The sequence below is a fragment of the Asterias amurensis genome, chromosome 7 (assembly GCF_032118995.1).
Source record: "Asterias amurensis chromosome 7, ASM3211899v1".
NCBI lineage: Eukaryota > Metazoa > Echinodermata > Asteroidea > Forcipulatida > Asteriidae > Asterias > Asterias amurensis.
The window spans coordinates 330,277-344,900 of NC_092654.1; the positions used below are offsets into that span (position 1 = coordinate 330,277).

The 14,624-nt window shown below is 36.8% G+C and overlaps 1 protein-coding gene across 7 annotated transcripts in view; it reads left to right on the forward strand.

The window, feature by feature from the left end:
* The window catches only part of LOC139939402 (tensin-3-like), a 70,981-nt gene that overhangs the window by 34,214 nt on the left and 22,143 nt on the right, over nucleotides 1-14,624 (forward strand). For 5 of the 7 annotated variants that reach the window (XM_071935243.1, XM_071935244.1, XM_071935248.1 and 2 more), the window contains exons 4-8: nucleotides 9,170-9,208; nucleotides 13,062-13,112; nucleotides 13,564-13,637; nucleotides 14,029-14,096; nucleotides 14,355-14,503. In XM_071935243.1, the coding sequence (XP_071791344.1) occupies nucleotides 9,170-9,208; nucleotides 13,062-13,112; nucleotides 13,564-13,637; nucleotides 14,029-14,096; nucleotides 14,355-14,503 (381 nt within the window). Of the gene's footprint in view, nucleotides 1-605; nucleotides 1,090-6,971; nucleotides 7,118-9,169; nucleotides 9,209-13,061; nucleotides 13,113-13,563; nucleotides 13,638-14,028; nucleotides 14,097-14,354; nucleotides 14,504-14,624 lie in introns of those variants that run through there. The other 2 variants (XM_071935246.1, XM_071935247.1) reach the window with 2 other exon arrangements.

The following is a 14,624-nucleotide window of genomic DNA, read 5'->3' on the forward strand; positions in this document are numbered from 1 at the left end:
ATTGTATGAGTAGCCCACAGGAAATGTTTTTAGCAAGTTTTTCTTGTTTGACAAAATAAGTTTTGGAAAGCTGCATGATCTTAAATGAGAATTCCTTAACACAATTTAGGTTAATTTGGCTAGCTCTTTGGAGCTGGAAGTGCCAATGATGGTGTAATTAATTTCTGTATAACATTTTTATTATTCATTGAGAAGGTAATGACATTTCTGGCCCAGTATCAACAGTAATTAACCAGTCAACATGGTTTTAATGGTCTATTTAACAATTAAGACATTTCAGTACACAGTGGTATGGTGTGCTATAGTGTGCTATGGTGCATCATAATGCTGATGATACCAAGGAGGAATATGTCAGTAATGCTAGGTATGAGCCACTGACCTTAGGGGTTATGTCTTGTGTTTATGTTGTCTGAGGGGATGATGTGAAAAGGGGGACATTGCTTAGGTTTTAATGAATCCAAATGATTAGAATATGTCACTTCCATGTGCCAGTTATGGCTGTATTTTTTAAAAAGCAATCTACCTCATTACTATACCTTTATAAATATCATCTAAAGCTACCCGTCCTGATTTGTTGACACCCATAGTGATTAATGGAAGAGTCTAAATTGAAACCTCAGTTAAATCCCCTGTGCAATACATTATTGGCCTATTCCATTTTCTGATCAACCATTAGATCGGGAGAGGGGGATTGCTTTAGTGATTGAATGCTGATTAACTCCACAACTATTCATTCATCTTCTTCTGGGAGCATTTCTTGTCCAGTGCTGGCAAAGTATCCATTTTGTCATCAAGTAGACTTTGAGAGCCGAATTTGTTTTCTTCAAGACATCCATAAAATAGTTGTTGGTGGTAACTCCTCTGGACCTGAGTGAGAGTGTGTTGATGCCCAAGATGATGATATTAGTTGTGGTCTACTTCATGACCCTGGCTCTGTAAGTCTAGACGTTACGACTTTCTGTTGTCAACTTGTGGACATTTGTAGATAGTTTCAAGAGAGAGTAGTCCCGTTTTACAGTTGTCATTCTGGACGTCATTGGAGTTGGTGTTAAGTTTGCTTTCTGGTGGTGTTAGTGTTGTACACAGCAGGTAAGTATTCCAATACTTAGTGTAATTGTCACTAAAGTCAGACATTATATGCAGCTTATCAAGTGATTTGCTGTTTTTCTTGTTTTGTATTTCTCAGCTGTGAAGTTGAAGAATACAAGTTTGTTGTTTTCTTGACAAACTGCGGTTGTATATCTGATGTAAAGGCATATGTTGTTATAACTATACTGCTTTGAATGAGTTGAGTTAGTTTTATTTTAAGTAAGTTTGAAGAAGTACATTTTTATTTAATTTGTTTATTTGGTATTTTACTAATTACTTTTTTTGTTGTCGTTTTCATATTAATTGCTTCTGTATTTCCTTTAACCAATCATACTGTTAGTTGAATTTCTTGATGCCTCATATCGAAGTCTGTAAACTTTATTCTTCCACCATGCTTCTTCAAAAGCACATGCAGAGTGATAGTTTGATAAGAGTAATAAGTTTGTTATAACTTACTCTATTCAATAAATAAATATCGGCTTTAACAAATATTCTCTTTTTCATCCGCGCCTCGAAGGATGTGACCCAGTCATGACACTTATGTCCTTAAAGCAAAACACATAACCATAGTTGCTTTGTCATAGACTTTTTTATTATTATTTTGGGGGCATTAAAGGCCTAAATAAATTTGCAAAAGAACAGGTTGAATGTGTTATTCTCGATCAACTGTCGAACAGAATCTGGATTTGTGTTATTTAGAATTTGTCTTCTGTTAAAAAAATTAATAGATTTGTACCATTCTTGAGAACCTTGATTTCTTTTAAAGTCTGAACCAAGTACATCCTCACAAAATCAACTTGAATCATTTTCCTCTTTCCTATAAAACCATTTTAATTAAATAAAAGAGATTTGAATTGTTGTGCTGGGCAGACAGTCGGCCCTGCGGATCAGCATAGATAATCCTGACAGCTGACAACCTTGACATTTCAACAATTGATAACGATGGCCAACTCAAAGACTCATTTCTCAAAATGATAGGCGCTGGAAATTTGATGAATCAGAATGGTACATTAAATTAGGATGACCTCAGGTGAGGTCAGGCAAACAATCCATGTATGATCCAGTTAAGGGATCTATTCCACTCCATTTGATCCAGTATAAAGGGGAACACTGTACTTCTTTTATCTTGGCAAACGACACAGATTTTTCTCGGAAAGCAAAGATAAAACAGACTTGTGAAAAGGTTAATCATTGAGGTGTTTTTCAATCATTGAAACTACTTTATTTGTGGGAAAAGTAATAGTCCTTCAAAATATGTCCATTTCAATCAACAAGTTTCACTGAATCAAGTGGAACAAAACTGAAACAGTTCTCAAATATAACATCCAGGTGTTTGAGATGGAGCCAAGATGATGTCAATCTTGGAAAGAGTTGGCCCTGAGTTGTAAACAATGACGATGTACACTTTTGTTTGTCATGTATAATGTACCATGAAGGAATAGAGAATCTGGTGATTGGGCAACCAGCATCTTTATCTGTTGGGTACTGTGTAAACATCTTGGGAGGATACACTATCTTAGATAGTTGTCCTTGAGTTATAAACAATAGCAACCTTAAGTTAGTCATTCATAATGTGAAGTCAACAAGAAGAGTGTCACTGTCAAGGTGACGCCGTGTTGACAAACAATCATGACAAAGAGGTTCTGCATCAGGCTGAGTGACTTGGCTTCCATTCAGGACATCTCATCAGAAGAATCAAGTTGGGAAAAGTTGACTGAAATTGGCATTTAGGAATTGAACCGTTTCTTAGAGCATATCTTGACAGAACTGTCCCTGATTGGTGAGTTTTTTATTTAAATATATTTCCCTCGGTATCATTGTCTAGAGTTTGTTTAAAAAAAAAACCTTGGTGACTTTATCAGATAGTTCTTGGTTTTCTTCACTTCTACATGTTCATGTATGTTTTGATGATAATATTGCGGCCAGTATTGACTGATGACACTGTTAAACCAGTAACTCAACCATATGTTCATCTTCCATACATTTAGACCAAGTCCCACAAAGATACCATTGAGTGCTCATTATATCAAACAATGGCACACATGGTTCTTCATAATTATAAACAACTATTTATTATTTTGTAAATAATTGAGTTGGTAACTGATATTGAAAGTGCATGTGACCTTAACCTATGATACAGGTATTGTACTCTCTGTTTTATTATTAATGCATAAACAATAGTCAAATCCCTTTTCTTTTGTGACTTACAAAAAAACACCAAAATAAAACAAAGGCATGAAGAACTTATATACACAAATTATGAGCCCGTCTCACTTTCTATGTGTCATATTCCACCCAAGTTCCTGAAACCTAGGATATAAATGGCACTAATTGGACCCCTGCTGGGTATTTGGCAGTCATAAGACAAAATGGCAAGTTTCTGGAACAAAATTGTTATTTGAAACCTTCTGCGTGATATGTTAATGAACACAGGTTCATAGTTAGGTACTCTTGTTTTAAAGATACTTTTTGGCATTGTAAAAAAAGGATAGTGACTTTGTAGGCTTGCAATAGTGAGTGGTTTTCCACAAATTTTTGTTAGTTTTTAAAGAAGTGCACAATGTATCTATTTCATGGAGTTGCCATCTTGATTTTCTGTCCCTTTAGTTAGAACTGTTTTTGATGGAATATGATGACTACGCTCCTCATGTTTTTTTGAAGGAGGTTAAATCTTGTGAACCAAAACCCAAACACATTGTCCTGTCATAATTCATTTTTCCCCTGGTGATTTATTTGATGAATTATTGATATTTACAGATGACACTCCTGCATACCTGGCCCTGGAGTTAAAGACGAAGTACTGGACTTGGTAATCAAATAATATTTGACTGGTTTCAATATGGATGCCCACTGATGATAATGTGTACATCAGTGCCAATACTTCTGGGGAAAGATTCCCATTTGAATTCTGTCAATATTTGAGAAAGTAGTGTTTTAAAGTTCTCCAAACTCACCATTGCCTACTTCAATTGTCCTGATTCAAATGTGCCCATATTTGTTATGAATGTTCATAAATCTTTGAGACAAAACAAACCATTCTGCTCCGTTTTCTCTCAAATGTGACTGGTCTTGGGTGAAATTGTCATAGGTTGATTGTATGATGTGGTTATTGAAAGTGAATGAATTCTTGAATACAATAAAATGGGATACTGCGCGTCCCCTTAAACTTTGTACACATTGGCTCACTCTATTTGGTATTGCACTATTTTTAGTCTGGTATGCAGACATCTGGATTGAAACACTTGACCCGTTCTTACCCAAACTACCGATCCAGATAAGACCAAAGATCCAAAGATCCATATTGTACTCAGTGGAAATACTTGGTTAGTTTCTGAAAAGGAGATACACAGTGACTGTGTAGAAAATGGATGTATTTCCTGAAGGAAAAGTACAATTATTAGTTTGTGGTAGAGAGAAGGTTCATTTCATCATCTAGGAGAAGATACATTTTGTCTCTTGATACTTTTCTTGAAAAATAAAAAGATAGGAGTGACTACCCTATATGAAAACTAAAGATTTATAAATGCAGGAAATACACAGACATTTCTCTTTATTTATTTATTACTTTTTGTTGGATTTGTTTGCATCTTGAAAACTTCATAGGGGCCTACATGTAGAGGGTCAGAATAGAGGTGTTGTTAAAAAAAACACGCAGATGCTTCAAGAATTGCAAAATAAGACCAGATAGTATCTACTGGATTGGTTATTTGAAGACTTGTTTACAGAGTCACATCCTGAAAGGTCAGGACCTCAATATCATGTGTTATTGCTTCAAGAACATATTTTGTAATTTCTCCTGTCAAAAAACAACTATCAGTGTTTATTTCTTAAGATACCATCAGGTCTTAGGTTGAGATCTCTGCTGGTTTGATATATGATATTTTATCTCAGGAAGCCGATGAGACAAGAATGTTTAATGAAAAAGTTTGATGGACGATTCCATGTACTGATTGCTCACTGCAGAGTGGGGGTGGTAATTAACACTCATACATTATTTAACATGACAGAGACCAAAGGGAACTAAACAGACTTCATGTAGAGACAAACAACAGATAACTTTTACCCTCACTCAACACCCTAGTGCCTTATTCCCACATTTTGTTTATTTTTGACACCACTGTGTATACATTTCAGTGTAACTTGAGAGACCCTGGCCTCTTGAATGTTATTGGCAAAAACAAGAGATGTGTTGACCCCAGATGACCTTTTGTAGTGCAGGTGTACCTGTTGGGTCTGGTCCTTGCTCTATGGTTAAACAATATAACGTCGATGCATTGAGGATTGAACCCTGGAGTTGAACTCTTATCATGATTAGTGTTATTTTTCAATTCCGCGACTGCACATTAGAACACATTAGACATTTCTGTTCAAATCACCACAGCTTATTGGATTGTCACAGGTTGGGCCAGTAAGCTGCCATTTGTGATAATGCACATTGATAGTGACATATGCACAACAACTGTTGCCTTAAAAGTACTTCCGTACTTAATAACTATGGACACCCAAAAGTCATTGTGCATAATTGTACTCTAAAGCCTACTTAAAAATACTTTGTACATGCATACTGAACATCTAGAAAGAGTTTTTGAAGTTTTTTGTGTTTAATTGTAAAAACAAAAAAGACCGTGCATGTAGGAGTTATTTGCAATTTTGAATTTGTTTTTTGTGTAAATGTGTTCATATCGTGCTAATATTTCCTCATCTAAGGACAACCTCTTTAAGGATCAGATCAATGGCATGGAATTCACTCCTCTATAAACCCAGAGAGGTCATTGGAGGTCATTTGGTGTTTGGATGATTTATGTCCAGTAAAGGGTTGTGTAAAAGTGATTTAAAATCAGACAAGTATTCAATGGTATGTCATGACATGAAAGGGTCAGCTCTGGCGCATGGATTATTACTTAGTTTTGTTTGTTGTTTCCAAGACAACATGAAACTTTAAACGTGCACAAACATCATGGACATTTGCGAGTCATGACTTCTTTTCTTGGAAGTCTATGTTAATTGCAACTCTGGTTTTGCGCCAAAACTACTCTACTCTTGGAAAATGACCATACTTTGTGTAAAAGGAGAAACAATAGATTTTGAAATTAATTTGTTGCAACCATGATTTAACAGAAAGAAAATTAATGTGTGAGTAAGTAATGGTCCCCTCCAAAATGATGATATTTGGATCTCTTGTCTTTCTGGACTTTCTTAACATTTAGGCCCTACGTGAGAAGTATTAAATCATGTATGTGAAGAGATTTGGTTGTCAAAATCAATAAATTAAAATAAAATACTGAACACATTCCCCCATTAGTCCAGCAGTAAGTTTGCATACATAAGAATCTTGCAAATTAAATTGTGTTCCTCGCACCACTGCGTTTGTTTTAGAATCATCCAGCAGTTATTTGAAACAATCCACCATTCCAAAATGACATTGTTGCAGACAACAACGACCAAAGAAGAAAACCAACCAAAAGGAGTGTCTCACAACCCTTCTTAAAACAAAAAACAAAAACATCTCAATGACTTACAAATGTCATGAGGGATATTTCTCGGTTTCATTTGTCAATAGCTTGCAATTGATGATGCGTTTGGCCCGTTGTCGAAGCCCAAGTCCACCAAGTTAGCAAGCATGCAAAGAATCTGCATAGCGGGCACACTCCATATTTGTCTATGTTTACTGTGGGCCCCTTGGCCTTGTTGAACAGTGTGTGTGTATAGTTGAGTTAGTGCCTGAGTTTATACCAGTGTTGTGTTTTCTTATAGCTCCATGCTAGTACTATACCAACTAGCAGTCAGGAATATACGCATACCAACTAGCAGTCAGGAATATACGCGGTAGAAATGCTCATCCCATTGCACTTGTGTCAATGATTGGACGCTTATCTTGATCGTAGTTTGGTGGATGTTTGTTGTTTAAAGTCGGTGTCATCAGGTTTTGTGTTTTTTCTTATTTGGGACTGATTGATTTGTTGGAGTTGCTGGACTGAATTTGTATTCTTGGAAGGTGTTTTCTGCTATGGTCATTTGTACTTAGTAGGTGAGTAAACTGACTGCTGGTTGAACGGTTTTACTTACGTTGTTTTCTTCATTCATTTTGTCCCGTTTTGTTAAATTTTTACGCAGCAGTTAAAATGAGAACTGCTCCCAGCTGTGTTCTACATGTATAAAAGTAATGGTTTAAGCAGGGTTCAAGACCAGTTATTATAAGATAATCATTGCAGAACATTTTGAGTCAATCTTAATTTCAAAAAAATCTGATTTATCTGAATGAACTGAGAGTAAAGGAGGGACAAAACCCAACCCTAAAATGACAAGTTTTGGGCGTTTGGAGTACCTCATCACTTTCAAAGACACAACTCTTTAACTAAGTAGGGAAATGTCAAAATTAATTGCTTTGTGAGTGGCTTGGATTGCTGCAAGTCTTGTTTGTATATTTGGTGCTGTAGCCATAGCCATAACTGCATCCAATTGATTTGGATATGGCTTAATAACAAGCTCACTTGATACAAGCATCAGTTTTGTGTCAACCTTTGGTGCCCCACTCTGCAACTTTAACAAACTTGTTAAATCCTGTGTTTTGTGCAACGCATGATAATTTTATAGGTTAGTTTTATAATTAATGTGATGTGAGATCATATTAGTCTCAAAACAAATAAGTCAGCAACGGATTTATATCTTAGCCATTAGCTGGAGGAGATTAACACAGGTCCTGTCTTGTAGGATTTGTCACATCTCTTGTTTCCACCTTTTAAAACATTTAATTTTATTGGGCAATGAAGTCAAATAGAATGAAGCCAAAATGCATGACCTCAAACATCTGGTTGGAAGTGAAGAAGGACAAATTTATGCTGACTGTTTTACGAAAACTTAAGTAACAAACCCAAGGTAGTTCTAAGACAAGATACGTGCTCTGTAACTTTGCAAGAAAACAGACCTTTCCATATCCGGGTTTTGTGTGACATTGCATATAGAGTCAGAGATGAGATGCCAGAAGTCATGAGTCTCTGGAAACATTGTATGGTCTTGAGGTCATGTTACAAAGTCTATTAGGATGAATGTATTCCTCTGCCAAAGAAACATGTAGGACTTTCAAAATCAAATCTGGATATGGTGCTGGAGTCTGTGTGACAGTGAGGATGCTTTGATAAATCACCCCCCCCCCCCCCTCCCTTCAAACTAAAATAGAGAATTTAAATGTTGAGTTATCATATGGCTTTGGATTTTTTTAGAATGAGGAAAGATCAAAGTAAATTGCCTGGAAGAATTCTTCACAGTTTGGGAAGTTGCTGGCGGACAGAACTGAAAAGAGGCCGGATTAGTCTTTATTTAGTTGTTGCATCTTGATAAAGTAATCAACTGACAATAGCTGCACAGTTTAATATATGGAATAGTGGCATACTGGCCCCTAGGTTGAAAATCTGCATGGACAGCTGTCTTTTAGATAATTGTATTTTAAACACCAACAATTTTGGATTTCTAGTTCATTTAAGTATGTTTACAGTACCAAAACTTCAAGAGGTTTCTTCACACATGCTTTTGTGACATTAGATTTTGGTGACCCTTTTTCACTTTTGACTGGCAGTGGCAGACGCCTGCCTGCCCGATTCACTCCTACAAGATCCATCAAGAAATTGATGACGCGTGCCAGTTTTGCCTCCTAGTGTCCTGCATAACTCTATTGTGGAAGATATGTTGTTGGTATCGGTTGACATGCCCCTGTGGTTGCTGACAGCATGGAGAGAGTAGTGTCACTCAGCCAGATGCTATATTCAGAATGAAGGAATCTGCAGTACTCAGTATTCACAGTTCTTGTTGTCCATGTAGTATCGTTTGTAATTTCTTCTCATTACTTCACTGTATCTGCTCCTAAGGCCACTACTGCAAGATCTTTTCTAGCTTCTTCATACTGCTTTAAGGCTCCCTGGAATTGAAGGTGTGGGACCAAATTAACTTGAGTTATCTGATAATGTAAGGTGAACTTTTCATTGCAGGTGGACAATCCCTGGTGACTGTTGATAATTAAGACGTTTATTTGTTAACTTTTGTAAATAATATATATATTTTTTCTTTTTTTGTTTGTTTGTTATAGGTCACAACAGAATGTAAATCTTCTGTGAATAATGCTCAGGTATGTATTTCAAAATATTTCTTCTTTCCCTTGAACTTGTTTTAAATCTCAAGTTTGTGTTTGGTAAAGACAAATCCGATGGACTCTATGTGATTGTGATTGCTCAGTATGTTATGGCTCTAATGGGTACAGGTCCTACACTTGGAGTTAAGCTCTCAACATTTTTTTTAGACCAGGACCAAATCTCACTAGGCAAAAGTTATCAGGGAACCAGTTACAAACAATATTCATTACATTGTGTTTTGGGTGGTAACCTGTTTTCTTCTGGGCAAGATTTGTTTGGCTTGAGCCAATTTTTGGGGTTACAAACAGTATTGTGAACTAGGGCACATATATCTGAACTATTTTAGACCACATTAGAGCCCTAAATAGATCAAATCTTTGCTAATAATATCGATGCATACATTTAGGCTAATTAGTTAGTTCTTTCAATAGTTTGCTCGTGTGCAGGTGATCTATAAAATGTTGATTTTGTCAGACTTCTAGCTTAATATTATCTAACAGTGATCACAATGGTTGAACTACTTGTAATTCTATTTTATGAGTCTATAACTTTACCCTACTTTGTGAAGGAATCGTTTCATGGCTGACCAACTTTCTATTAAACCAAAAGTGGAACTCTTTTATCGTGTTTTGTTGCCCTGATTTATTCTGTCAGGTGGCTTTAACATATCTAAACAGATTAAGATTTGTATAAATGAATAGCTTATCAGAAAGATTATTGAACGCCACTTTTGGCGAAAAAAATGGATGAAGTTGAGAGAATAAGGTCACTGCACCCCTTAACTGTTTGGTATGAAGCATACCAGCACGTTCTTTCCCTCATGGGTGTTGTTGTCAAAAAGAAAGGTATGCCACTGAAGGGAAGGAAAGTCCTTGATTCTCCCCTGCTGGTTGGCCTTTATTATACGGACTGGCTGGGAGTAGTGACTGGTTGACTGTTATTGACTGGGTGGAATACTGCCCTCCTCTCACTATCTGCAGCTGCTGTTTATACCTGGAAATGTCCATTTTAATTTGCAAGAGTCCTAAGTCATGTGACTCCTAGAGGCAGATGGTTTCATTCATGAAGCCTTTCTCTTGCAATATTCAGAGATCTTATGCAAGATATTCCATAGCTGGCAAACACAAGTATAAAGATTTAAGTTCAAAATGTCCTTGTAAATAAATATGCCTTGACAGTGTAGGCCTATAAAAAGCCACTGGTTGTGATTTTCTCTTGGTAATTATTCACAGCTCTATTGACACCTTTTGCCATTGAACTGTACTGACTCTCCTTCTATTGGGTTCCCAGGAACTCTACTTCTGTCACTGACTACATTTTCCTCTCTGTTTAAAGACGTGATTTTGTGTAAAACGGATGCATTCTGACTGGTTCACTGAAGAAGTTTTCAAACATTGTGGCACGGCTTTAATCTGGTCCTTGCTCTATGCTTTGATAATATCTTAACTAATTCACCATAACTTTTAATAGATCAAAAAATGTGTACATGTGATATCAGAAGGAGGTTTTTCATAAAAGCGGTTTATTGTTAGTTTCGTGTTATTTTTCCCTGTAAACTAGACGACTGGAATAGTGCATGTGCACTCCCACCCCACCATTCCTGTAGGGAGGGTGTCTTTAATTAAAACATGGCTGACTCCCGAGGATCCAAGTCATGGATGTCATCAAAGCAATCATTCTTGTTGGATGTTGTCACGTACTGATGTGTTGCAATACCAGAGCAACCTGAAATGACCTCACTCTGTCATCCTCTAGAGATGACTTTGAAAAGACGTGACTTAACGGCGCCTTAACTCTGATCCTACACCAACTAGCAAAACAAGATGAAAATGATTAAGAAATGAATGTTTATTAAGAAAGATGCTGGAGGCTTTCTCCCCAATTAGAACTCGGTATCACTTGATATTCGGACAATTTTGTTTTCAAGGGGGTGTGAACGTTTGTTTTCATTGGGAGTTTTTTTCTCTTTAAAGGTCGACATTCTGCCTTGGCAAGAAAGCTGCATCTCATTGGCATTAAGATGTTGTGTTTTAAATACAAAGCCAGAGATACATTATAAAGACATAACTTACAAGATAAGGTAGATGCATTGGTAATGATGTGAGACTGTGTTTTGTTGTCTCTACCCCTACTGAATCAAGATAAGGTACTACTACCTAGGTGCATTGGTAGTGATAAGAAATGGAGATAAGGTAGATGGAGATAATGGAGATAAGGTAGATGCAATGGAGATAAGGTAGATGCAATGGTAACCTGCAGCATCTTCTTTACCTTGAATCAAGAAAAGGTACATCATTGGTACCTTTAGGATGTTCACTCTAAGATCGCATCCATCTCATCTTACATGATTGAAATGGATGCGGCAGAATGAGTAATCCTCAGACATCATTGATTAACAGTGAATCATTCAAAACAACAATGTTTGTCTTATTTATTAACTTGGTTTAGGGTTTGCATTTCTCAGTAATGACCAAATCAGACATTGAGGAACCTTTCATCAGATCTTGTTGAGCTGTATCATGTCTGGTTGAGCTGTATCATGTCTGATAAACACTGCAAGATGGATAACCTGAGCATCTTACCCTGAAGGCAATCAGATACCAGAACCTCAAGAGTTACAAAAGATATATCACAGTCAAGTCTCTCTGAATCCCGTTTTTATTGCGCTGATAACTCCCAGTTTTATGTTGGGCTTTATCATCATCAGGAGTTGTTATGTTCTGTCGGCACTCAAGATGGACCACATGATTTATCTTCTCCCTTATTTCTGTCTTCTTTATTTTCTTGAGCGAGTGAGATATGACTTCCTCTCCTCCTCCTCGTAGTAAAGTTGTTGAGGATCATTGGTTTGGAGAAACATGTCAAGAGTTGTTTCTGGTTTCTTTTCACCCTTGCTATGGATGTACTTTTGGGGATGCATCAGTGACTTGTGGAATTCCAGAGATAACCAGACTGCCACAATGTTGGGATGCAGGATGCAATGTTGGGATGCAGGATGTAGAGAAAGAAGACATGTTGGTCTGAACTAAAAGGCAGCATTATACTTTCAAATCCACAAACTGTTTTTTTGTTTTTGTTTTTGTTTTTTTATATAATATATATAAATATCACAAATTTAATTAAGTGCCACTTGAATCACCAGTAGGGAATATTTACAATCTTGTTCAATCTGAGTTGTTTTCATCTTTAGTTTTTTTCTTGATGCCTGAGGAAACTTCCATTTGTAAAGATGTTCTGCTTTAAAGCAGCTAAGTGAAATTGGGCCCTGGAAATCTTAACTAGTATTGTAAACTGATAATATGTCCTTGCTTGCAGAACTTATTACTAATTTGTAATCAAACAAATAGTGCTGTAGACCAAAGTTTGCATATCTACTGGTTTAGTCACTTGATTGTTGAATAACTGAAATTCTCAAGTAGCTTATGACTTTACCTACATGAATGTTCTTGGAAGACTCTGCGGATGATTAGTCATGGCATCTTGATGGGGAAAACATGTTCAGAGTTTAGTTTCTGTTTTACCTGCCCAGATGTGTCAGTGAACTAAAGTGGAATTCCAGTAAACCTTGAGTTGTTAGACATGTCCCTCTAATTCAAGTCTGGGCCCCTTTATCATTCCTAGGAGCTATGAATTGGAAAATGTCTCTTAACAAGATGTTTGCATAGCAACTATTCATGGCGGAAAACTTTGAGGAGAACAGCCCCTGGTACATTGTTTCTGTAACAGCATTAAAGCCAAACAAAACTAAATATTAATTGATATTCTCAATTAACTTGTGACTCTAGTGCCTCTACGCTGTTTAAAATATTACTTTATATTATGGGTATATTTTACTTTTGTTCCTTACAGCACAGTAATAGCCTCAGCCAACCACAAGCCCAAAAACCTCAACTGAACTTGGTAAGTAATAACTTAATGTCTTGTATTTTATTTCATGTTATTTTTAGTTCTTTATTCTTACTTAATGACAACTATGCCAAAGAATCGTTTGGTTTGATGTTTATAATTGGCAAGTACATGTACACTAGTTGTTCTTTTCAAGGGACATTTCAGGTTGAAATATTGATGTTATCTATCTACATCTCCTTGTAACAAACTGCTTTGGGGGACATTGAGGCAGTACTGACTGGTGATTGTATGACTAGCTCTTTCACCTTCCTTGCTTTTTATTTTATTTCCTTCTCAGAGTTTGGCAAACCCTAAGCCTCTCCAGTCATTGATGGTGTGATCCTTCTTCTTCTCATGTATCTTTCTTTCCATGCTCTGCCACAAAATCCCAGGCTCTGTTCAGGCCCGTCATGAATTTTAATTTGATTCACAATTTTTACGCTAACATCTTCTGTGTTTGCAGAAAAGAGTTTCCATTGATAGTAATCAGAACAAGATGACAGCTCACGTCCATGCAGAAATCTCATCGATGTCCAGGTAATAACCCAAACCAACCCGGGCCCAATTTCATGGCTCTGCTTACCGCCAAATTCTGCCCTTACAATCACGATTCACCGCTTTACGTGCTAGCACCAAATTTCTGCGCTAGCCTTGTAAGCGTAGAATGCCTAGTAATGTGGAGTACACATGCGCAGAAGCCAAAATTTTTCTGCTAGCCCGTGGGCTACGCTTGGCATAAACACTGAATTCCCTGCTTTTGTAAGCGCCGATTCTGTGCTCATGGTAAGCAGAGCCATGAATGTGGGCCCTTGTCTATCACTGTGTTGTGAACCACCATAACTTTATTCCAGACCAACTGAAGGCTTCTTAAACAGGCGTGTTCCTGCTGAAGACTTATGACTAAATCCTACTGTTGTTTTTGTTTCAGAGGAGGGGAGAGCAATATCAAGTACTCCTTTGACCTGGATGTTGACTACATCACAGAAAGACTCATTGGTAAATACATTTATTATTTAAAAAGAAATCTTTAATTGATTTGTTTTTCTGCCCTTGCTCCATTTCAAGTTTTAAAAATGTATTTTTTTAAATCACTTACCAAGCTAGCCAATCCCCAAGAACAGAGAATATTTAGTTGTTGCTTTCACTAAGACATGTCCATTGTTTCTTTGATGAAATGTCTAGAGTTTGATTGTATGATGTGATTAACATATTGAATGTCAGTTATTGATGTCAATCAATGTTTTATTATATTAGGTGTGTCCTTCCCATCCGGAGGCTTAGAGGCCCAGTACCGTAGCAACCTCAAGGATGTAGTACGGATGCTCAAGAGTAAACATCAAGATAATTATGTCATCTTCAACCTCTCTCAGAAACGTCATGACCTTAATAAGCTGAATTCCCAGGTTAGTTATACCCTCAGTGTTGGGCCTCATTTACTCTGTATTGATACTTGTTTAGATGATTTAAAGGGCCACACCATTTGCTTCCAGTCTCTGTTTGGTCAAATTGACTTGAACTAAAGAT